Below are 23281 nucleotides of genomic sequence, written 5' to 3' on the forward strand. Positions count from 1 at the left end.
TTCTTTGCTGATAATTTCTGTTTTAATTAATTTTTCAAGGGTGATGGCTCTTTTGAGCACTTTTATAATAGTTGCTTAAAAGACTAGCAAATATTTACAGATAGCATCCCATCATTGGTGTCTGTTGATTGCCTTTCCACATACTTTTTGAGATTTTCATGGTTTCTTATATGCTGAGTGAGTTTGGTTTGTATATTGGACATTGAATATAATGTCATGAAATTTTGGGTCTTGTTTACATCTATCCACTTGAGAGTACTTCAGATTTTTGTATTCTTCACCAGTACATCTGCCATTTAATATTTCCTTTACAGAGAATTCAAATAGCTGCACCACACACTGTCTCTGGTTTTTCGCAGCTCTGTTCAGGGCTGCAGAGTTAGAAAGTGTTTATTCTATCTTACCTGGGACCAGAACTGCACTGTATAAATCTTTATGTTTACTTTTAATTTGAAGAAAAATCACAAACTTATAGAAAAATAACAAAAGCTGTACATAGAATTATTTTCCCTGAATTATTTGAGAGTAATGCCAGCCTGAGACCCCATTAACCCCACGGTACACAAAATTTGAACAGAGCCCTTATGACTTTCATCTCCTACCATTATGTTACATATATGGAAAAATGGAGATCATTCAGGTGGGGCTAATTTAATCACACAAGCTCTTTAAAAGGAGAAAGTTTTATATGGCCTTTGGCAGAAGGGTAAGTCAGAGAATTTGGAAGCATAATAAGGCTTGGATGCATCACTATTGCTGCTCAAAAGATGTCAGGAGCCAAATGCAAGGACAGAGAGAAACCTCTAGGAGTTGAGAGCAACCCTCTGTCAAAAGCCAGCAAGGAGATGGGGAAATAAGTCCTACCAGTACAAAATATTAATAATTGAGTTCTGCCACCAACCCAAATAAGCTTCTAAGGGGCTTCTTCCCCTGATCACCCAGATAAATAAGAGCATGGGACAGTTGACATCTTGATGTCAGCTTCATGAGACCTAGACAGAGAACTAGCCAAGACCTCCCAGACTACTGACCTACAGAACCGTGAGCTAATAAACAAGCATTGTTTTAAGCTGCAAAGCTCATGGTAACATATTACACAGCAACAGAAAATAAACATAACCCCAAGCATCTTCAGTGCACATTTCCCACAAACAGACATTTTCCAGCACAACAAAAATACAATTATCAAAATAGAAAACTAACATTGATATGTTACTATCATCTAAACTCAGATCCCAGTAGGTTTTTAGCAGTTATTCTAACAATGGCAAAAGGATCCAGTTCAGAACACCAGTTGCATTTAGTTGTCATGTCTATTCTCCTTCAGTATAAAATATGCCCTCAAATTTCTTTGGCTCTCACAACATTATAGCTCAGTTATTTTTTACATTGCCCCTCCATTTGGCTTTGCTTAATATTTCTTCTTAAGTGGATTCAGGTTATGCATATTTGGCAGGAATATCACAGAAGTGTAGCTGTTCTGTTTTCTATCTTATCAGGTTTGTAAAGAGCCTTTTCAGACTGACCTTTGTGTCCTTTTGGTATGCTCACCTCCCGTCATTTTTTGAGCACTTTGCTTTCTGGCACAGAAAAATGTTCTGGGCCCATCGTATTCTTTATCTGCCCTGTCCATGTAATCAGTCATTTCTCCAAAGAGTCCTTGCTCTTTTTATTGGATAACAGTATTTTGAAGACAAGATATGGACTCTAGTTGTGCTTATTGCTATTGGGGTGCTGGGCTTCCAAGCTCTCTGGGAGGAAAAACTAGAGTGAACTAGAATTAGGGTGGAAAAAATTAGACAATATTTGTATATGTATAGATACACACACAGACATAGGTACTCATTCATATATACACATACATTCATGTATTTACATCTTTATGGGGCATACCTCAATTTACAGTGATTCGAAGACACTGTATTTTTACAAACTGAAGGTTTGAGGCAATCATGCATCAAGCAAGTCTATTGGCACTGTTTTTCTAACATTTGTTCACCTCATGTCTTTGTGTCACATTTTAGTAATCCTTTTAATATTCAAACTTTTTCATTATTATTATATTTATTATAGTGATTTGTGATCAGTAATCTTTACTACTGTTACTACTATGTTGCTACTGTTACTGTAAGTAACATAGTAGTAACATAGCTGTTATTACTGTGACCCACTGAAGGGTCAAATGACAGTTCATGTTTTTTAAGCAATAAAGTATTTGTAAATTAAGGTACATACTTTGTTTAGACATAATACTATTACATACTTAAGAGACTACAGTATAGTGTAAGCATAACTTTTATATGTACTGGGAAACCAGTGTGATGAATTTTATTCAATATTCCCTTTATTGTGGTGGTCTGTTACCAAGCCAAAAAATGTCTCCACAGTATGCCTGTATTTCTTGTCAGTATGTGTATCATAACGTGTCAAACCAGTCCTCTCTACTCATGGATATTTGTGTTGTTTTCAAATTTCAATATTATCATTATTGTTCTAATTGACATCTGTATACAAACCCTACTTCATAAAGGTTGTGCTTATTATCATTCGTACCCACAGCATATGATAGTTCTATTTACTGGCACCCAGACAAACACAGAATCTTATCAGCCTTTTTAATTTTTATGATTTGATTAGACAAAGGAAGAATGTTTTTTGTTTTCATTTGTATTTTTTCTGCTGTTAGTTGAGTTTCCATTTGTTTATTAGCCCTTTATGTTTCCCTTACTCTGAATTTTCCATTCATATCCAAGTCCATTTTGCTATTGAGTTGTAAGAGCCACCCAAATATTATGAAAAACTCCAAATCTGTAATACATGTTGTAAATATTGCATTGCATTGTTTATATGTATTTTTAACCTACTTTATGTATTATTTTGTTTTAAGGCATTTATAATACTTTTATGGAATTTTCTGATTACAGTAATGCTTATAGCAGAAAAAGAAAAGAAAAAAAAACAATTGAACAATGCTAATAAGAAAAACATTCAAACACTGGAGTGCGGTAATAACTTTTCTAATATTTTAAAATTAAAAAGTTAAATTGACCCAGAGGCCATAGCAAAACATAGTTGTTAAGAATCGCAACTTTATTTTTTTTTTACCTTCTTAAAAAAAAAAAAACTTTTATTTTGTGTTGGGGTACAGCTGTTTAATGGAGAGGGCAACGGCAACCCACTCCAGTACTCTTGCCTGGAAAATCCCATGGACGGAGGAGCCTGGTAGGCTGCAGTCCATGGGGTCGCTAAGAGTCAGACACAACTGAGCAACTTCATTTTCACTTTTCACTTTCATGCATTGGAGAAGGAAATGGCAACCCACTCCAGTGTTCTTGCTTGGAGAATCCCTGGGACAAGGGAGCCTGGTGGGCTGCCATCTATGGGGTCGCACAGAGTTGGACACGACTGAAGCTACTTAGCAGCAGCAGCAGCATAGCTGATTAACAATGTTGTGATAGTTTCAGGTAAACAGACAACAGACTCAGTCATACATTTACATGTATTCATTCTCCCCCAAATCCAGGCTGCCACATAACATTGAGCAGAGTTCCATGTGCTATACAGTAGGTCCTTGTTGGTTATCCATTTTAAATATAGCAGCATGTACATGTCCATCCCAAACTCCCTAACTATCCCTTCCCCCTGGCAACCATAAGTTAGAAGAACCATGACTTTAGATATAAGAAAATTGGGTACAATTCTTACCTTGCACAATTCACTTCACTTCTTTTTCCCCCAGATGCCCTGTTTGTAAAAAGTACTTCTAATGTATTTCAAATACTTGTTGTTAAGATTAATTTATTTCATTCATTTATTTAATAAATGTATTGAATGGCTACCAACTACTATTGTAGGTCAGTAGTTCTTAAAGTGTAATGGCCAGGGCAGCAGCATCACCTAGTAACTTGTTAAAATTGCAAATTTTCACCCCTCACTCCAGACTGAATCAGAGCTCTGAAGGTAGGGCTCAACCATCTGTGTCTACAAGTCTGCCAAGTGATTATGATGTGCTCTAAGGTATGAAAAGCACTGCTTTAGGCATTAGGGTTGTAAGAAGTGCTCAATCAGAACAGACCTGAGAACCAATAAAAAGTCATTATATATTACCTTTCTCTATGCTTTTCTAAGTGGGAATTTTCCAAGCACATTTGTAACTGTTCCACCAAACAGGATGAACTTCTGGGAAGGGAGATGGAGGGAAAAAGTGGAAAGAGTGACAGATTTTATTTTCTTGGGCTCCAAAATCACTGCTGATGGTGACTGCAGCCATGAAATTAAAAGACGCTTGCTCCTTGGAAGGAAAACTATGACCAACCTAGACAGCATATTAAAAAGCAGAGACATCACTTTGCCAACAAAATTCCATCTAGTCAAAGCTATGGTTTTTCCAGTAGTCATGTATGGATGTGAGAGTTGGACCATAAAGAGGGCTGAGTGCCAAAAAATTGATGCTTTTGAACCATAGTGCTGGAGAATGGGATTGCTGGATCATACATTAATTCTTAGTTTTCTGAGGAATCTCCGTATTGTTTTCCACAGTGATTGCACCAACTTACGTTCTCACCATCAGTGTAGGAGGGTTCCTTTTTCTCCAAGAAAGGGCCATCATTAAAAAATCTACAAATAACAAATGCTGGAGAGAGTGTGGAGAAAAGGGAGCCCTCCTACACTGTTGGTGGGAATGTAAGTTGGTGCAGTCACTATGGAAAACAGTATGGAGGTTCCTCAGAAAAGTAAAAATAGACTTAACATATGATTCAGCAATCCCACTATTAGGTCTGTATCCAGAAAAAAACTATAATTCAAAAAGATACATGTACCCCTATGTTCATAGCAGCACTATTCACAGTAGCCAAGACATGGAAACAACCTAAATGTCCATTGACAGATGAATGGATAAAGATGTGGTACATATATACAATGGAATATTACTCAGTCATTAAAAAGAATGAAATAATGCCATTTGCAGCAACATGGATGCAACTAGAGATTATCATACTAAGTGAAGTAAGTCAGAAAGAGAAAGACAAATACCATATGATATCACTTATATGTGGAATCTAAAATATGACACAAATGAACCTATCTATGAAACAGAAACAGAATCAGGGACATAGAGAAGAGACTGGGTTGCCAAGGGGAAGATGGTGGGAGAGGGTTGGATTAGGAGTTTGGGATTAGCAGATGCAAACTAATATATATAGAATGGATAAACAACAAGGTCCTACTGTATAGCACAGGGAACTGTATTCAATATCCTGTGATAAACCATAATGGAAAATAATATGAAAAAGAATGTATACATATGTGTAACTGAGCACTTTGCCATATAGCAGTACAGTTAATTACAGTTAACTAGTTAATTAGTACAGTTAATCACAATTAATACATTGTAATTCAACTATACTTCAATAAAAATAAAACCAGTAACATCAGAATTTTAAAAATAACATGAGCACAGTTATAACTAGAGAATGCAACCAAAAATAAAGTGAAAGTTGCTCAGTCATGTCCAACTCTTTGCAACCCCATGGACTATACAGTCCACAGAATTCTCCAGGCCAGAATACTGGAGTGGGTAGCCTTTCCCTTCTCCAGGGGATCTTTCCAACCCAGGGATCGAACCTAGGTCTCCTGCATTGCAGGCAGATTCTTTACCAGCTGAGTCACCAGGGAAGCCCTACCAAAAATAAAAGTCAATCTCTAATTATATAGGTTAAAAAAAAATTCAAGGCAAAAAGAATTGAATGGAATGTGGCTGCTTCCTGGACTATCATTGCTTCCAATGCATCACTATAAATTTATTTCTTAATCTTTTTTGTCTCTTCCAGACATCTTTCTATTGTGTTGTCCATTCCATCACCCATCTGCTTTATTGAATCAAGGAAAAGAGTGTAAAATTCCCTCTCATCCTGTAATTCACTTCTCTATTTTCTTCAGGTTCTTGCCATTCTTCCATACCCAAAGAGCACCTCTAGATTCCCTCAGTCTCGTTCAACAATCTCCCCTTTAGTCTTTTCTATGAGTCTCTTCTTTTACTGAATGAAAGGCAGGTAGAAGCAATGTGAAGTCCTAGTTATATCCTTGGACCATAACCACTCCTTTACCGCATCACCACCAGGGATTCCAGCCCAGAGCACTGTGTCATATCTACCTGCCCCAATCACAAGCAGTTTCCTCCTTCTTTTTCCCTTCTTGGACTGAGACATGCCTAATGGACATTTGGACCTGCAAACAGATGAGAGAGAGTATGGTATGGAACTGCTTGGTGGATAGACCAGTACTCTAGACAAGCGTCTCATTCAAGATTGGCCTACCCCATACCCTCAAGTCTCAAAACACCCCTTCCTGCCCTGCCTCTCCCCTATTCCCAGCCATTAAATGTCTCCGTATTGGAATAGAGAATTCATTTTAAATATTTGTTTGTCTTCGTTAATGCACTGTGTGCCCTTACATGACCATTTGTTTTACCTTCTCCTTCTTCATTTCAAGGGTCATCTCCATGTTTATACACCACTTCCCTGTAGACAGGGTATAAAAGCAACAGATTATCTCCAAGCTATTCTCAAGTCTCTGTGTTCCCTCCCTGACCATTCTTCTTCAGCCTTCTCTTCTCCATCCCGAAGCCCATCATTTTCTTCCGAGAAGTTAACGAGGTCTCAGTGAAACAGGCCCAAACCAACTTCAATATTTGTCCACATTTGCCTCCACACCCCTGCATGCCATGACAAATGCAGAATTCCTGGTCCAATTGCTCACAGAGACCTGCTTTGTTCTGAGGAAGTGTGTTCATCCCCCTCCCACTCTTGGCTAGATGCCAGCTTCCCTCAGTGGAAAAGGGGAGTGAATACTGCAGAAAAAAAGACCTGAACTAGAGGGACATATGCCCACCTTGGCTCCTGGTCACAGGAAGCCCTCGCATCATTGCTGAGCTTGCCAACCCCCCCCCCCAACACACAAATGGCTCCAAGGGCCCCCACCCATCTCTCAGCTGGCAGGCTGTGCAGCAGGAACCCCTACCTCACTCTTGCCACATACACACTCCCCCTCCTTCCATCGATCTATGCAGGGAGCCCTTGTCAGAACACTGCCTTGTCATTCATTCCCATCCCCACCAATCTGAGGAATTACAAGTGGCATCACGGCCTTAGGTTGGAGTTTGCCCTTCTCTGGTTACTAATGAAGGTCTCCATCCATTCCCCATCCCTACTTCCACCAGGCCTTGGCCTTTTCTGCTTTTCTGTCCTTTGCCTCTCCTACCATCTCCCTTCCACCTCTTACCTTTTCCCCCAGGCATCAATGCCCACCAAGTACCTTGCTTTTGTTATGCAAGGTAGCAGGGATCTAAAGTGTGACTTTTACTAATTCTCAAGATTTTTTCTGCATAGTTTCCTTTTCAGATCATAAATGCCATAAAGCTAACTTTATTTAAGAAGAGAAAAGGGTTTTGGGTTTTTTTTTTTTTTTGAGATTATTAACACTGCACCCACTTACTTTAGAAACTTCAGAAAGAACCAAGGGATTTGAAAAACATTTCAAGTTTATGTTCCTTCAAAGAGGTAATTTATTAACTTTGTAACCATAATTCACTTCTATGTAAATGATCAGGAAGGAGAGAGCGACCTTAACAGAGAATTCAGTGTCATTGTCACAGTCATTAAGTAACTATTAAAGTAGAAAAAAATTTTTGTGCCATCTCACATCCTCAACAAGCTATATTTTCACCTGTTTGTTCCCAATGTATGTGTGCTGTGCTAAGTCGCTTCAGTTATGTCCAACTCTTTGAGAACTCATGGACTCCTCTCTCCATGGGATTCTCCAGGCAAGAATACTGGACTGGGTTGCCATGCCTTCCTCCAGGGGATCTTCCAGACCCAGGAATTGAACCCACGTTTCTTATGTGACTCCTGCATTGGCAGGTAGGTTCTTTACCACTAGCGCCACCTGGGTATACAGGTATGCCACACACATATGCACATACTGCAGTCCAGATGGATACATTCTTTATTAAAAGTGCAGGCCTTGTAGAGGAATGGGGTAGGGAAGGAGGTGGGAGGAAGTTCAGGATGGGGGGGTGGGACACATGTAAACCAATGGCCAATTCATGTTGATGCATGGCAAAAACCATCACAATATTGTAATTATCTTCCAATTAAAATAAATAAACAAATATTTTAAAAAGTGCAGACCTTGGCATCAAGCCTCATATAGTCTCTTACATTGCTAAACTGAGCTGGACAATCTAATACAACTCTCAAGGTTTGGCTCATCTTCACATTAAAAACATAAAGTACACAATAATAACTATAAATCGTGCTTATACATGTGGCTCTTGAAAACTACCGTCTATGAAGTATTTAATGTACCAGGTACATTGACTGGATATTCACCTCTAATCCTCAACAGTGTCCTTTGAGATACATTGTATTATTGTCCCAATTTTACAGACAGGGTAACTTAGGTATATAGTTTTTTAAACTCACCCAGAGTCACACAGCTCTTAAATGAAGTGTTGAATTTGAATCCAGATCTATTTGACACCACCACTTATGGTCATAGCCAATAAGTTATATTGTAGGCCCCTGAAATACTGGTGTCCCTTACAGTTCTTTTGGGCTCCCCAGGTGGCTCAGTGATAAAGAATCTGTCTGCCAATGCAGGAGATGTGGATTTGATCCCTGGGTCAGGAAGATCCCCTGGAGAAGGAAATGGCAACCAATTCCAAAACTCTCGCCTGGAAAATCCCATGGACAGAGAAGCCTGGTGGGCTATAGTCCATGGGGTTGCAAAAGAGTCGAACATGACTGAGTGACTAAACAACAACAGTTATTTCATGGACCTTTTTTTGTTATTCTCTAAATATTTTTATTAGTTGTCTATTGCTACTGTAACAAATTACCACAAACTTAGTGACTTAAAATGACAGCAGTGTATTCTCTTAAAGTCCTGGAGATCAGAACTCCAAATTTTCGGTTTTACAGGACTGAACTAAAGGTGTTGGCAGGGCTGGTTCCTTCTAAAGGCTCCAGCTTTTGTGGGCTGCCAGGTGTCTTTGGCTTGTAGTTGCACCTCTACAATTTCTGTTTCCATATTCTAAAGTCAACTCTCCCTGTGCCTCCCTTTACAAGGACGCTTGCAATTGCATCTGAGGGGCCACCTGAATAATCTAGGATTATTTTCCCATCTCAAGATCTTTTTAAAAACTTTTCACTTTATATTGGAGTATAGTTGATTATGACTTCCCAGGTGGCGTTAGTGGTAAAGAACTCACCTGCCAATGCAGGAGACATAAGAGATGCGGGTTCGATCCCTGGGTCGGGAAGATCCCTGGAGGAGAGCATGGCAACCCACTCCAGTATTCTTGCCTGGAGAATCCCATGGACAGAGGAGACTGGCAGGCTACAGTCCATAGGGCCGCAAAGAGTCAGACACAACTGAAGCGACTTGGCATGCACACACATAGTTGATTAACAATGTTGTGATAGTTTCAGGTGTACAGCAAAGTGATTCAGTTATACATATAATATGTATCTATTCTTTTTCAAATTCTTTTCCCATTTAGGTTGTTACTTATTCACATCAGCCAAGTCCTTTTTACCATTTAAGGTGAAATTCACGTTTCATGAAATTCAAATGTTTCAGGGATTTAAGACCTAGATACCACTGAGAAACATTGTTCAGCCTACAACAGTGTTCAAATAATCTTTTTTTTAAATTTTTTTTTCTTTTTTAGCTTTTTATTTTATATTGGAGTATTGTTGATTAACAATGTTGTGTTAGTTTCAGGTGTACAGAAAAGTGACTCAGTTATACATGTACATCAAAGTTCAAATAATCTTATGATTTTTACTTTCACATAAGCATTGACTCCTAAAGCTGTGTCTCTAGCCTATATCTCTCTTTTGAGTTCCACATTATTTTATTTACTTTACTTTACTTTACTTTACTTTTGGATTTTCCACCCAAATGTCCTACCCTAAACTAAGTGTTTTCTCAGTTCTTCTCTCTCCACAGCCAAATCTCTCTCTGGGGTCTACAGCTAAATTAATGGCATCAGGATTCAACCAGTTCTCCATGCTAGACTTTCTCTTAGTGTCTCCCCCGTGCAATCAGTCACCAACACCTGCTGCTTATCCTTCTTTAAACTAATGTAACCGCCTCCTTTCTGTCCTCCTGTTGACGAAAAATTAGCCAGTCCATCTAAGAAAGAAATGGAAATTTTTATCTGAGCCAAATTAAGGATTATAACTAAGGAACAGCCTCTCAGAAAGCTTTGAGAACTGTTCACCGTTAAGAGGTCAAAGTGCAGTTATACATGTTTTCAAGACAGAGGGCTGTACGTTACATGACATATTATTGACAGTTTACACAACCCAGATCTAAGTGTACAAAGTGAGTAGTGGGTCATGGGTTGTCATGGCCCCTTATTAGATCAAGAAGGAATGTTATCCTTTAAGGAGCTATCTTGTTGGTTCTAGGAGAATGTTGCTCTTTATGGATGAGAAGGTATTTCTGTCGATGGGGATGTTTGGGCAATCCATAATGTAGATACACAAGACACAGCAGTGGGGAGAGAGGAGGACAAAAGGCAAAAAAAAAATATGTTTAAATTTTTATTGTCTTGCCATAAAATATGAATTTTATTTCACACTCAACACCTGAAGAATTGCCCCATCCCATAATAGGATGGTTATAGAATTCCATATATACAGGAAGATGTCACATTAAATAATCCTTAAAACAGCCCTATGAAATTAGCATATCTTTGGGAAATTCTTAATCTGCTTTTGCAGAATTCTCAAAGGCAAGAAGAACCTAACATGGAGAGAACATTTTCATGTATTCTCATGGCAATTTTTAGCTGTCATTGGAGATGCACCCATTTGTGTAATGCTTAGAAGATTGGAGTAAAAGTAAAATGTGACTCTTGCTAGGCACTTTATGCCCTGAGAAACTACAATACTATAGCTCTGGCATATTTGTAGTCTGAATCTTCGGGTCTTGTGTAAATACAGATTATGTTACTCTTGCTTTGGATTCTTTTGCTCTACTCTCATCCTCGCTACATCCTCATACCCTATTACTCCATTCCAAGCATCCCTACATTTCTTTCCACTCACTCTCTGAATAATTGCTCTGGAGTTCCTGACCACTGCTTTCCTCCTATACTGGATGGAACAGGGCTAACCTTGATCCCTGTGACTCTGTCTCTTTTTGATACTTTCATTGCTGGCAAAGCAGTTCACATGTTCTTTCCACATTAAGATCTGATATAATACTATTAGTTTTTCTTATTCAACTACATGCTTCTTTTTGTCTTAACGCTACAGATGCTCCTAGTCCACTTTAACTGAATATGTAAATGTTCTCAAGTCACTAGCTCTCTTCCTCCTACAGGAGTGTGATCATATCCATGGTGTATAGATATTGCTATTTTAACTCTCACAAAATGTTTTGGTGACATGTGGTGGTCTGTCCCAACAAGTTGACTTATGGAACGATTTCTTATACTATTGCAGAAGCAGAGGTCAGCCTGTTATCCCTGTCTTTGTGTTCCCCTAAAGTTGTTTGTATAACCTGTCACACCTGTAGACAAAGAATGTCTCCTGTCACTTCAATAAACAAAGAATGTTGCTGCCAACAAGCCCTGTACAGCCATCTCTCAACAGTGCACCGTGAGGGGAATTCAAGATGGAAAAGGATAACAAGATATAAGCCCTAGGTAATTAAGATTTGTATCTGAGGAACAATTTCTATGAGTCCAGATTCTTAGATCTTCCCATACATAGGAAAGCACTAAAATCATTAACTTGAAATGTCTGAATTTGTTTTGTCTTGTCTTGTTGCAATTAGCAGTAATGTTTTGATGTTTGACTACATGTTTTGTTTTTCAGCAAAATCTCCTATATATCCTGGCTCCTCTGTTACCTCTTCAGAACAGTTCCTCAGAATTATCTGAGAGGCTATTTCTTTGGCCTATCATCCTCAGTAAGGTCTCTGAATAAAACTCACAACTTTTAAGTTACTTTTCTTTAATTGACATACCTCATGCTTAAGGATAACTAAATTCATCAATCTTGATTCTAGATTCTCATTCTGCCACCTTTTCTTCTGGAGGACTGATAAGATATCTCTTCTTCCCCCCACCACCACTACCAAGAACTTTTTTTGTGTGACTGTACCACATGACATGCAGGATCTTAGTTCCTTGATTAGGGAAATCCACGCCCCCTGCATTGGAAGCATTGAGTCTTAACCACTGAACCACCAGGAAAGCCCCACCATCAACTTCTTATTTTAAAAAATTCAAACCTGTAAAATATTTCAAGAATAATAGAGTGAATGCCCCTATACTCTTAATCCTTCATCTAGCTTAGACTCACCAATTAATATTTTGCTAACTACCATCTCTTTCTCAAGAGAGAGATATATACATATTTTCTTTCTCTTTCTTGAGAGAGAAATATATATTTTTTCTTTCTTTTTTTTCAACACTAAACTATTAATATTCTAAGCTAATAGACTAAGCTAGACTAAGTTAGACTAAGCTAACAGACTTTATAATACTTCAGCATTTTGTCTCCTAACAACAAGGACAGTCTCCTAAACAACCACAATACAATGATCACATTCAAGAAATTTAGCATTGCTTTAATACTGTTATCTAAACTATAGTCCTTATTCAAACATCACATTTAATTGTGATGTCTTCTAATCTCTTTTAATTGTGAACAGTTCTCTAGCCTTCTTTCAAGGCATTGACTGTTTCCCAGGTGGAGATAGTGGGAAAGAGCTCCTCTACCAATATAGGACACATAAGAGATACAGGTTTGATCCCTGGGTTGGGAAGATACCCTGGAGGAGGAACATGGCAACCCACTCCAGTATTCTTGCCTGGAGAATCCCATGGACAGAGAAGCCTGGTGGGCTACAGTCCATAGGGTCACAAAGAATCAGGATACTATCCACCAATAATTTTAAAAGAATCAATTGCCAATACTCACAACTATAAGGATGAATCTAAAAAACATTATATCAAGTAAAATGAGTGAAAGATGTTAAACACCAAAGAGTGCATGCTGTATGATTCCATTTATATGAAATTCTACAACAGACAAAAATAATATAAATTGATAGAAATAAACTGAATGATTACCTGTGGTGGGAGGGGGGGCTGAGAAGAGAACAGGAAACTTTTTGGAGTAATGAAAATGTCCTATTTTACACTCAGTTGTGTACACTTAAGATCTGTGAATTTCACTGTACACAAATTTTGTCTCAATTTTTTAAGTGTGTAAATCGGAATATAAGCATCAATAAGGCAGGAACTTTTTGTTCACTGCTGTGTCTCAGGAACTAGCCAAGGGCCAGGGCTCTTAGCAAGAGCCTGATAAACATTGAGGAGAAAAGGAGCAGACCTTGGAAATCACCTACATCAATGGTTTTCAAATGTACAATGGCTATTATACCAACTGTAGTTGGTATAGATATGTCTTGCATTTGAACGATGTTATTATTCCACTTCTTGCCTAAGCAAGAATTCTTTTGATCAGTTACAAATTTTGAAATAAGAGCTATTACTGCAAATTTTTTTCTGACTTTAATTCTTCACTTTTCCTGTGTTTTCATACTGTCTCCACATTACATGGTGAGCCTCCAGGATTAAAGGATAAACTGGCCAAAAGTGATGAGTATGTGTTTATGCAGGGTTTATGCCCATATGGTTGGATAGTGATTTGTCTTAGTCCAAATGGTCATTATCAGCAGGCAGTTGAAAATAGAGTCTCAGGACAAAAGTCTGAGATGCTGAGAAGGATAAATTGATTTTGGCTGACACATAGTAGGCAACCAGTAAATATTTGTTAAATGAATAAATAAATGAAATGTAAATTTGTGAGTCTCTAGCAAATTCAACTGAGGGTATATCCTTCCTATATTTTTTATACCTGTACATTTTAAAAGTAGAATTAGGAATTCATTTAATAATGTTCTTTGAAAGTTTGGTTTATTGCCATTTTTGAAAAATTAAGATCATTTTAACAGGAGAATATTTAGAAAGCATCAATAATTATGAAATGCCACCTGTGACCAAAGATAGAAATACAGCATCAATTTAGCTAACAAGATAGAATGGCGAGGAGGTAGCATAGAGAGGGGAAGCTTCTCAGCCAGGATCCACAGAGTTCTGACACTTATACCAGGTACTTCTCAGAAGTAAGAGGGAACAGAAAGCAAATGAGGAACTTCAAGATCCAATGGCCCCTATTTCAATTAAAATGAAAGGGAAAACATAATTTTACTATTTTCACCTTCATGACTTTTTTTCTAATTATAAAAACTGCACATGCTCATTGAAAAAGTTAAAATTGGAAATACAGAGAAAGATAAAGATGAAGTTGCAATATCCAATATTAACATCATCTAGAAATATTCACTTCAAATGTCTTGATATTTATCTTTAACCTATGTGTGTTTTGCAGCTGTCTTTTTCATAAAACAATATGTAAGGAACAGCTTTTCTTGCCAATGATGCATTTCTAGATTATATTTTGTAATTCATGACAATAAGACTTTCCTTATGATTTCACATGTTCTGGCACATAACTAAATACAATGGAAATGTGAAGGGAATTTTTTCTCATCGTACAATAGAGAAATGGCACCAGAGTCCATAAATGATTTATTTCTTTTATAACTCCAAATGAATGGCACTTATTGCATTTAGCTTATATACTATTTGTTTCTATTAGGCAAGGGAGAATGTTGGATGAGAGGAACAAGCACAGACTTTTGCTTTAGAAACATGTTGTGGAGTCAAGGAAGCACAGATGTTTTGGGTTCTAATTTGAGTATTACTCGACATCACCTGTGATCACTCACCTAGAGCCAGACAACCTGGAATGTGAAGTCAAGTGGGCCTTAGGAATCATCACTATGAACAAAGCTAGTGGAGGTGATGGAATTCCAGCTAAGCTATTTCAAATCCTAAAAGATGATGCTGTTAAAGTGCTGCACTCAATATGCCAGAGCAAATTTGGAAAACTCAGCAGTGGCCACAGGACTGGAAAAGATCAGTTTTCATTCCAATCCAAAGAAAGACAATGCCAAGGAATGCTCAAACTACTGCACAATTGCACTCATCTCACACGCTAGTAAAGTAATACTCAAAATTCTCCAAGCCAGGCTTCAGCAATACATGAACTGTGAACTTCCAGATGTTCAAGCTGGTTTTAGAAAAGGCAGAGGAACCAGAGATCAAATTGCCAACATCTGTTGGATCATTGAAAAAGCAAGAGAGTTCCAGAAAAACATCTATTTCTGCTTTATTGACTATGCCAAAGCCTTTGACTGTGTGGATCACAATAAACTGTGGAAAATTCTTAAAGAGACAGGAATACCAGACCACCTGACCTGCCTCTTGAGAAACCTGTATGCAGGTCAGGAAGCAACAGTTAGAACTGGACATGGAACAACAGACTGGTTCTAAATAGGAAAAGGAATACGTCAAAGCTGTATATTGTCACACTGCTTATTTAACTTATATGCAGAGTACATCATGAGAAACACTGGGCTGGAAGAAGCACAAGCTGGAATCAAGATTGCCGGGAGAAATATCAATAACCTCAGATATGCATATGACACCACCCTTATGGCAGAAAGTGAAGAGGAACTAAAAAGCCTCTTGATGAAAGCGAAAATGATGAGTGAAAAAGTTGGCTTAAAGCTCAACATTCAGAAAACTAAGATCATGGCATCTGGTCCCATCACTTCATGGCAAATAGATAGGGAAACAGTGGAAACAGTGGCTGACTTTATTTTGGGGGGCTCCAAAATCACTGCAGATGGTGATTGCAGCCATGAAATTAAAAGACACTCCTTGGAAGGAAAGTTATGACCAACCTAGATAGCATATTAAAAAGCAGATACATTACTTTGTCAACAGAAGTTCATCTAGTCAAGGCTGTGGTTTTTCCAGTAGTCATGTATGGATGCAAGAGTTGGACTGTGAAGAAAGCTGAGCGCCGAAAAATTGATGCTTTTAAACTGTGGTGTTGGAGAAGACTCTTGAGAGTCCCTTGGACTGCAAGGAGATCCAACCAGTCCATCCTAAAGGAGATAAGTCCTGGGTGTTCATTGGAAAGACTGATGCTGAAGCTGAAACTCCAATACTTTGGCCACCTCATGCGAAGAGTTGACTCATTGGAAAAGACCCTGATGCTGGGAGGGATTGAGGGCAGGAGGAGAAGGGGACAACAGAGGATGAGATGGCTGGATGGCATCACCGACTCGATGGGCATGAGTTTGAGTAAACTCCAGGAGTTGGTGATGGATAGGGAGGCCTGGCATGCTGCGGTTCATGGGGTTGTGAAGAGTCAGACACGACTGAGTGACTGAACTGAACTGAACTGAACTGAACATCATCTGATGATAATGATGATGACAATGATAATGACAACACATGATAACGATGATCAAAGATCTAACATTGTCTGAAAGCCTATTATATGCCGGGAATTTCAGTTTTCTGCATTTGCTTCCCATAACAATCTTGTGGGTTATACTCATTCTGCAGATGAATGAACCAATCTGTCTTCACACTTCTTATTAGTAGAGGATTCAAAACTAGCCAGTAGTTTTGGACTATACTGTGTCCACCCATTCAGAGGATAGATTTCCAAGGCTTGGCCACTGATTGTTACAAGCCTTCACAGTATATGTGCCCAACAGGAACCCACTGGGTATTCACTCAGTACTATCCCTTTATCATGATGGTGATGATGATGATAATTATGATAAAAGCAATGATGGTAATGGAGAGGAAATTTTATCTTTTATCCAAGAGTTTTATGTCTGGGGACCCCATGGGTCTCCAAGAAAGGATTTATGCAGGGTCACATACTGTAAGAAGAGTTCAGATTGGAACCTGAGGTGGTGCTAGTGGTAAAGAATGCACCTGCCAGTGCAGGAGACATAAGAGACAGGTTGGATTCCTGGGTCAGGAAGATCCCCTGGAGGAGGGCATGGCAACCCACTCCAATATTCTTGCCTGGAGAATCCCATGGACAGAGGAGCCTGGCGGGCTACAGTCCATAGGGTTGCAAAGAGTCAGACATGACTGAAGTAACTTAGCGGAGCACAGTACAGCAAGGTCATGTACTTAACCATGTTGCATTCCTAAAGCCAATTTCATCTTCACCTTATTGCCCAACCAGGAAAAGCAGTATTGATTTCTCAGATGACAGACTTAAAGAACAACGGTCACAATGGCATTGCTTCCTCCACCATCAATGCCTGCAAAAGTATCTTCATGCTGGTTCATAATTTGACTACCCTGGTTCCCAAGTTGTGGGCTAGGACTATAGTGCACGTGGCTGTTTAAACAGGAGGCAACAATCATTTTCTCCTGAGCAGTAGGGCCATGTGCCTTTGCAAACTTCCTCCACCTGGGCTCTCCTCTGTCTCTGGATCTGGACCCATGCAGACATCAGAAGCACCGCATCAGCCACACGCAGAACTAAAGGCAGTACAACTCAGAGGTGCATGTGCTCAGTTCTGTCTGACTCTTCGTGACCCGTGAACTGTAGCTTGCCAGGCTCCTCTGTCCATGGAGTGGGTTGCCATTCCCTTCTCCAAGGGATCTTCCAACCCAGGGATTGAACCTGGGTCTCCTGCATTGCAGGCAGATTCTTTACCACTGAGCCACCAGGGAAGCCCCAAACAGGTGGACACAACAGAGGCCCTTCTGGAAGTCTGAGCAAGGTGGGTGGGAGAGGCGTGAGGCAGATCTTATTTAAGACCTATCCCCCTTAGCCAAAGATTATCAAAACCAATGTTTTCAGTTACTGAATTTTGAAGTCTTTTTCCCTTTAAAAGTTCCCATCCTTAGGTAGATTTATTCCTAGGTATTTTATTCTTTTTGATGTGATGGTAAATGGGATTGTTTCCTTAATTTCTCTTTCTGATATTTTGTTGTTAGTGTATAGGAATTCAAGAGATTTCTGTGTATTAATTTTGTATCCTGCAACTTTACCAGATTCATTGATGAGTTCTAGTCATTTCCTGGTAGCATCTTTAGGATTTTCTACGTGTGTATGTCATCTGCAAACAGTGACAGTTTTACTTCTTTTTTTCCAATTTGGATTCCTTTTATTTCTTTTTCTTCTCTGATTGCCATGGCTAGGACTTCCAAAACTATGTTGAATAAAAGTGGTGAGAGTGGACATCCTTGTCTTGTTCCTGATCTTAGAGGAAATGCTTTCAGCTTTTCACCATTGAGTATGATGTAGGTTTATTGTATACGACCTTTATTATGCTGAGGTATGTACATATATACAATGGAATATTACTCCATTAAAAAGAATGAAATAATGCCATGCCATTTGCAGCAACATGAATGGATTTGGAGATTATCATACTAAATGAAGTCAGACAGAGAAAGGCAAATATATGATATGGCTTATATGTGGAGTTTTTAAAAAATGATACAAATGAACTTATTTACACCAAAAAAAAAAAAACAATACAAAACCAGATTCACAGACTTAGAGAACAGACTTGTTATCAGAGGGAAGAGTTGGGGGGAGGGATAGATTAGGAGTTTGGGATTGACATGTAAACACAGCTATATTTAAAATAAAATGCTTTTCCATAAAAAAAAATGAAGTTTTTCAAGCAGTTTAAAAAAAAAAAAAGCTCCCATCAAGCCTCCTTGTGAAGGAAAAACAGAAGAAAGGAAGTCTAGTGCTCTGACTTGCAATGGGGACAGTGATCCTCCAGGTACACATGTCCAGGACAGTCTGGCCCTCAGCCTAGAAGAGTCTGGTGCCTGCTGCAGGCTGGAGCAGAGAAACCAATGTCAGACCATCCTGAAGAGGGATGTGCCTTGCTGGAGCCCTTCTACATCCTGCCCCAGCACCACCCCTCAGTGCCAGGGGGCTGGATTCAACCAGTCTTATAATGTTGGCAAGTGAGTTCCTGGACCTTTATCTCACTCCAGCCAGAATCCAGCCTGACCAACAAGTTGTTAACTGAAACTTCCACAGCCCACCTCCAGATAGTGACTCTTAGGTGGGGCCCAGAAATCAGTATTTTAAAGATGCTCCCCAGGTGATTCTGATGCAGGTAATTATGCAAGGCTTTGATAAAACATTTGAAGTGCAATCCATTCCATTAACTGTTTCTTCCTGGAATTGCTTGTCATAATACTAGAATGATAAAAGGACTTGTGGAAGATTATTGAGTCAATGACAGAATTTGGACAAACCTAGTGGCTCAGCAGTAAATAATCCACCTGCAATGCAGGTTCAATCCCTGGGTTGGGAAGATCCCCTGGAGAAGGAAATGGCAACCCACTCCAATATTCTTGCCTGAAAAATCCCATGGACAGAGGAGCCTGGTGGGCTACAGTCCATGAGGTCACAAAACAGCTGGGCGCAATTTAGTAACTAAACAACAACTGGCTCCTTAGCAAAAATCAATCAGAAAACCAATTAAATTTAAAAAATCAATTAAATATTGAAACATGATGTGTCACAAGTATGTGTGGATATCAGAAGAAAAAGATAGTCTTTATTCTGTAGGGAAAATATAATTTCTAATATTTACATAGAAGTCATTCTACTTTAAGTGTATTTATAAAGTTTTTACCTTTCAAGTTTTTTTTTTTTCCCACATATCAACTGGGGATGGGATGGAGTGAAGGGAACTGTTCCCGTAGATGTTTCCTGTATTACTTTTTGCAATTTACACATATTCTGAGTCTTCTGAACCAGTAGGACAGGCCTGCCAGGAGCCTTCAGGGAGAGATTGCCCCACGAAATAAGACAAAACTTCAGATTTTAGACTTCAGGCAGCAACTCTGACTATAGAGTGGTATCTTTTACTCAAATTTGAACTCTAGTCCAATTCCCAAAATGGACTCATCATGTCTGACTCCTATGGATGAGGTATCCTGTGGTTGAAATTGGATGGGACTATTGCTAAGAATTCTGCCTCACACTGTGGCCCATGCAATCCTGGAACAGCCCCCCCACTGTTTTTGTTGTTTAGTCATGTCTGACTCTTTGCAACCCCATGGACTATAGCCCACCAGGCTCCTCTGTCCACAGGATTTTTCAGGCAAGAATACTGGAGTGGGTTGCCATTTCCTCCTCCAGGGGATCTTCCCGACTCAGGGACCCAGGGATTGAACCTGCGTCTCCTGCATTGGAGGCGGATTCTTTACCACTCAGCCACCTGGGAAGTTCTCTCACTGTGTTAAGCATCATTATGAAGCAGAGAGATTTAGAAGAGTGGGAATTCAACCCACTGGGGACACCAGGAAACTCAGTGGGGTTTTGGCACTGGAGGACTACAGTGCCAAGCAGGCATGGCAGGACCCAGGGGTGGGGCTCGACAGCAGAGGCCTGGCATGGAAGCCCTCAACTCCCTGCCTATTGGACTTGTTCCTGAGCACAGGTTGAGTCACACCAGGACCCTCCCTCAAAACTGATGTTCTGCAATGGGTTGGGGTTCTATATGCACAGGTGGGGAACAAGAGCCCACCAAGCACAGCTCAGTCACCTCATTTCTTCCCCATACCAGCCCTGTGAGACAGGTGTTTTCCCATGAAAAGATCAAGTCTTAAGCAAGTGTATCTGTAATAATTGCCAGTTTTATTCCTCTGGCTAAGAGATCCAGAGGTATTTTGAGGTTTACATTTTTTTAAATAGTTCTTTCATCAGGAGTTTAGGTGCCCCATTGTCCTTATAAGCTGGTTGCAAATTATTTGATTGACTCTTAATTAATAAAAAAAACTTTAATTCTCTTTGTGTGTGTGATGTGTTCATTAAAAAATGCATATAAGCAAAAAGAAAAAAAATCACACAGAAACAAGCACATTTAAATTTCTGATATATGCATGTATGTATACACATGCACGCACACACACAATTTGAGACTTTCTCCTACATATGTGAGCTGGTACTGAATATACTGCTTTGTAACCTGTTATGTTTTACTTTACAATATGGAATGAACATATTTTCATGCATATGTGTGAAACTTCCCAATTGAAAAATAGACCTGGAGAATGTGTCAAAATAGAAAATCCAGATGCTGGTAACAAGGAAACTACCTAAAACAAAACTCCACCAGATGATTAAAAATAAAGCAAAAGTCAGAGACACATCAGAAAATGCTAACAGAAAGCAGGGGCCAAATTTTAATATCGGACAAAAAAAGAATTCAAGGCCTAAAGCACACAGGATAAGGACGGCTGCGTGAATGTCTTTGCTTCCAATGCATCATCACAAACTTGTTTCTTACTCTTCTTATCTCTTCCCTAAGCCTTTCCAACTCATCTGCTCCTCTTATCATTTCTTCAGGGTCCAAATGCCTAACAGGAGCATCCTCTTTGTATCCCTGACCAGGCTGAGTCAGCCCTCCTCTAAGGTTTCCTTCTGCTTCCTGGCTTACACCTTCTTCACAAGGTTGAGGATTTCTTTCTGCCTCCTGTGGTACAGCTTCCAAAGGGTGGTCTTCCTCAGCCTTTGGCATGTTCTGTGGTTTTCTTTTATTTTCTTCACAAGACTTTTGCATGTTGAGTATTTTTCAATTTCCTTTTGAATAAATTAACCCTGGAAAACAAGGAAACAAAACAACCAGATACAAGGCAAATGAACCACCAGCTAGAGTATGGGTTTCCATAGATATTGGCTGCTTCTCATTTAGGACTCTAACTGTCAAAGTTTTCCAACTAGAAAAGGCTAGATCCTCAGGCTCTGAACTCCCCTGGCTCCGCCCCTCTCTCCCCCTCCCCCTCCCCCTCCCGCTCCATCTTCTCTCCTCCCGCTCCAGCCCACCATTTCCCAGCAGGCCCTGCTACAGGCCTCCCCTAGCACCGAAACAGGAGCAGGGAGCAGCGCGGAAGCAATTAACCCCTCCCTCGCCTCCTGTCTCCAACACTCCCGCCCTTTTAGGCTTTCCCAAGCCATTCCAACCTCCTACCTCTCACCTGAGACCGGCTGGTCCAGTCTCTGGCCTCCCCTCCCCCTTCCCCGTCTCTCCAGTCTCCCCCCTCCCCCGCCCCATTTCCGCTGCAGGCTCTGCACAGGCCTCTGGCGCTTTATCCGGATGGGGAGAGGCTGCAGTGACCCAGGATGGGCTTCGGTGTTATCCGCACTCACACCCCCACCCCCAGGAACAGGCGGCAACTGCACCTTTACACTGACCTGCAGGGATCCAGGGAATTTTCCTCCCTCTTCCCTCAGTCGATTTGGGTTGCTCCCCAAAGACCAAGAGTCCTGCAGACCGACAAGAGTGCTTGGTAAGGAGGTCAGTGCCTGAATCACGGGTCCCTTTAACGATTCTAGGCCTTATTCATCTAAAGTTTCCCCACGTCCTCATCCTCGCGATCTTTTTAAGGCAACCCTGCCCTCCCTCCCCGGTGCCCACCCGTTCCCTTCAGACAGGGAGTGAGCGACTCAAGTTGTTTCTAAATTGTTTCTGTGTCTCTCTTGGGATCCTCAATTAGCTACCCTTCTCCCTCTCCACCCCCAAACTGCCCAAAATTTCCTGCACAAAAATGGAAGTTTAGCGGAACCGTGGTGTTAGGAAAGTAGTACCGGCTATGCTTGGTTTCTGCTATCTGACTCCTAGACCCCAGGGTCCCGAAGGCAGCGCCCAGCTTTATACTGACCTGAAAGGATCCGGGGCACTTTTCTCCTTCTCCAGCTATAGGGAGCTGCTCCTGGGAAACAGGCCCTGGACTATAAGGACTTCTGCACACGTCGACTCCTGGTCACGTGAGGGTCGCGTCATCAATGAGCTCGAGTCCTCGGTTACTCCTCCCATTTAACACTGCAGCCCGCCCCCTGCGTTCCCTCCATTTGATACTGTCAATCTTTTTTTTTTTTTCATATTTGCCAATCAGAGACAATAAAACTGGTATCTTCTTCCTGCAGTTTCTCTTCGTCTTTCTCGGGTTACCAGGGAGAATCTGCCCCTCGGGGTGAATAGACAATTTCTCCTTCTTTGGGGAATCATCTCTTTCTCCTGCTTCCAATTTCACCTCCTCTCCTCCCCCCAAGATCCTACAGTCCACCATTTCCCTTGGAGTCCTGTCTAGCATTAAAATGGGCGAAGGGCGGCTAGAAAAGAACCTGGGAGTGAGAGTGTGGGTTTTTTTTTTTTTACTAGTTCTCTTAAATAGTTTTCTGCTTTAATGTTTTAAACAATAAGCTTACTCTTTAAAAATGATGTTTAAAAAAGAAATGCCACATAAGCAATACTTGACACAATA

The 23281-nt window shown here is 40.1% G+C and overlaps 1 protein-coding gene across 1 annotated transcript; it reads right to left on the reverse strand.

Moving 5' to 3' along the window:
• Positions 1-21176: 21176 nt before the first annotated feature.
• TCEAL8 (transcription elongation factor A like 8) lies at positions 21177-22807 on the reverse strand. The gene is made up of 3 exons (XM_020901498.2): positions 22679-22807; positions 22212-22283; positions 21177-21617 (listed from the first exon to the last, which is right to left on the reverse strand). Exon 3 carries the CDS (start codon positions 21577-21579, stop codon positions 21226-21228), a length of 354 nt encoding a protein of 117 aa, XP_020757157.2. The 5' UTR covers positions 21580-21617; positions 22212-22283; positions 22679-22807; the 3' UTR covers positions 21177-21225.
• Between the last annotated feature and the right edge of the window lie 474 nt (positions 22808-23281).

Source organism: Odocoileus virginianus, unplaced genomic scaffold (genome assembly GCF_023699985.2).
Source record: "Odocoileus virginianus isolate 20LAN1187 ecotype Illinois unplaced genomic scaffold, Ovbor_1.2 Unplaced_Contig_37, whole genome shotgun sequence".
NCBI lineage: Eukaryota > Metazoa > Chordata > Mammalia > Artiodactyla > Cervidae > Odocoileus > Odocoileus virginianus.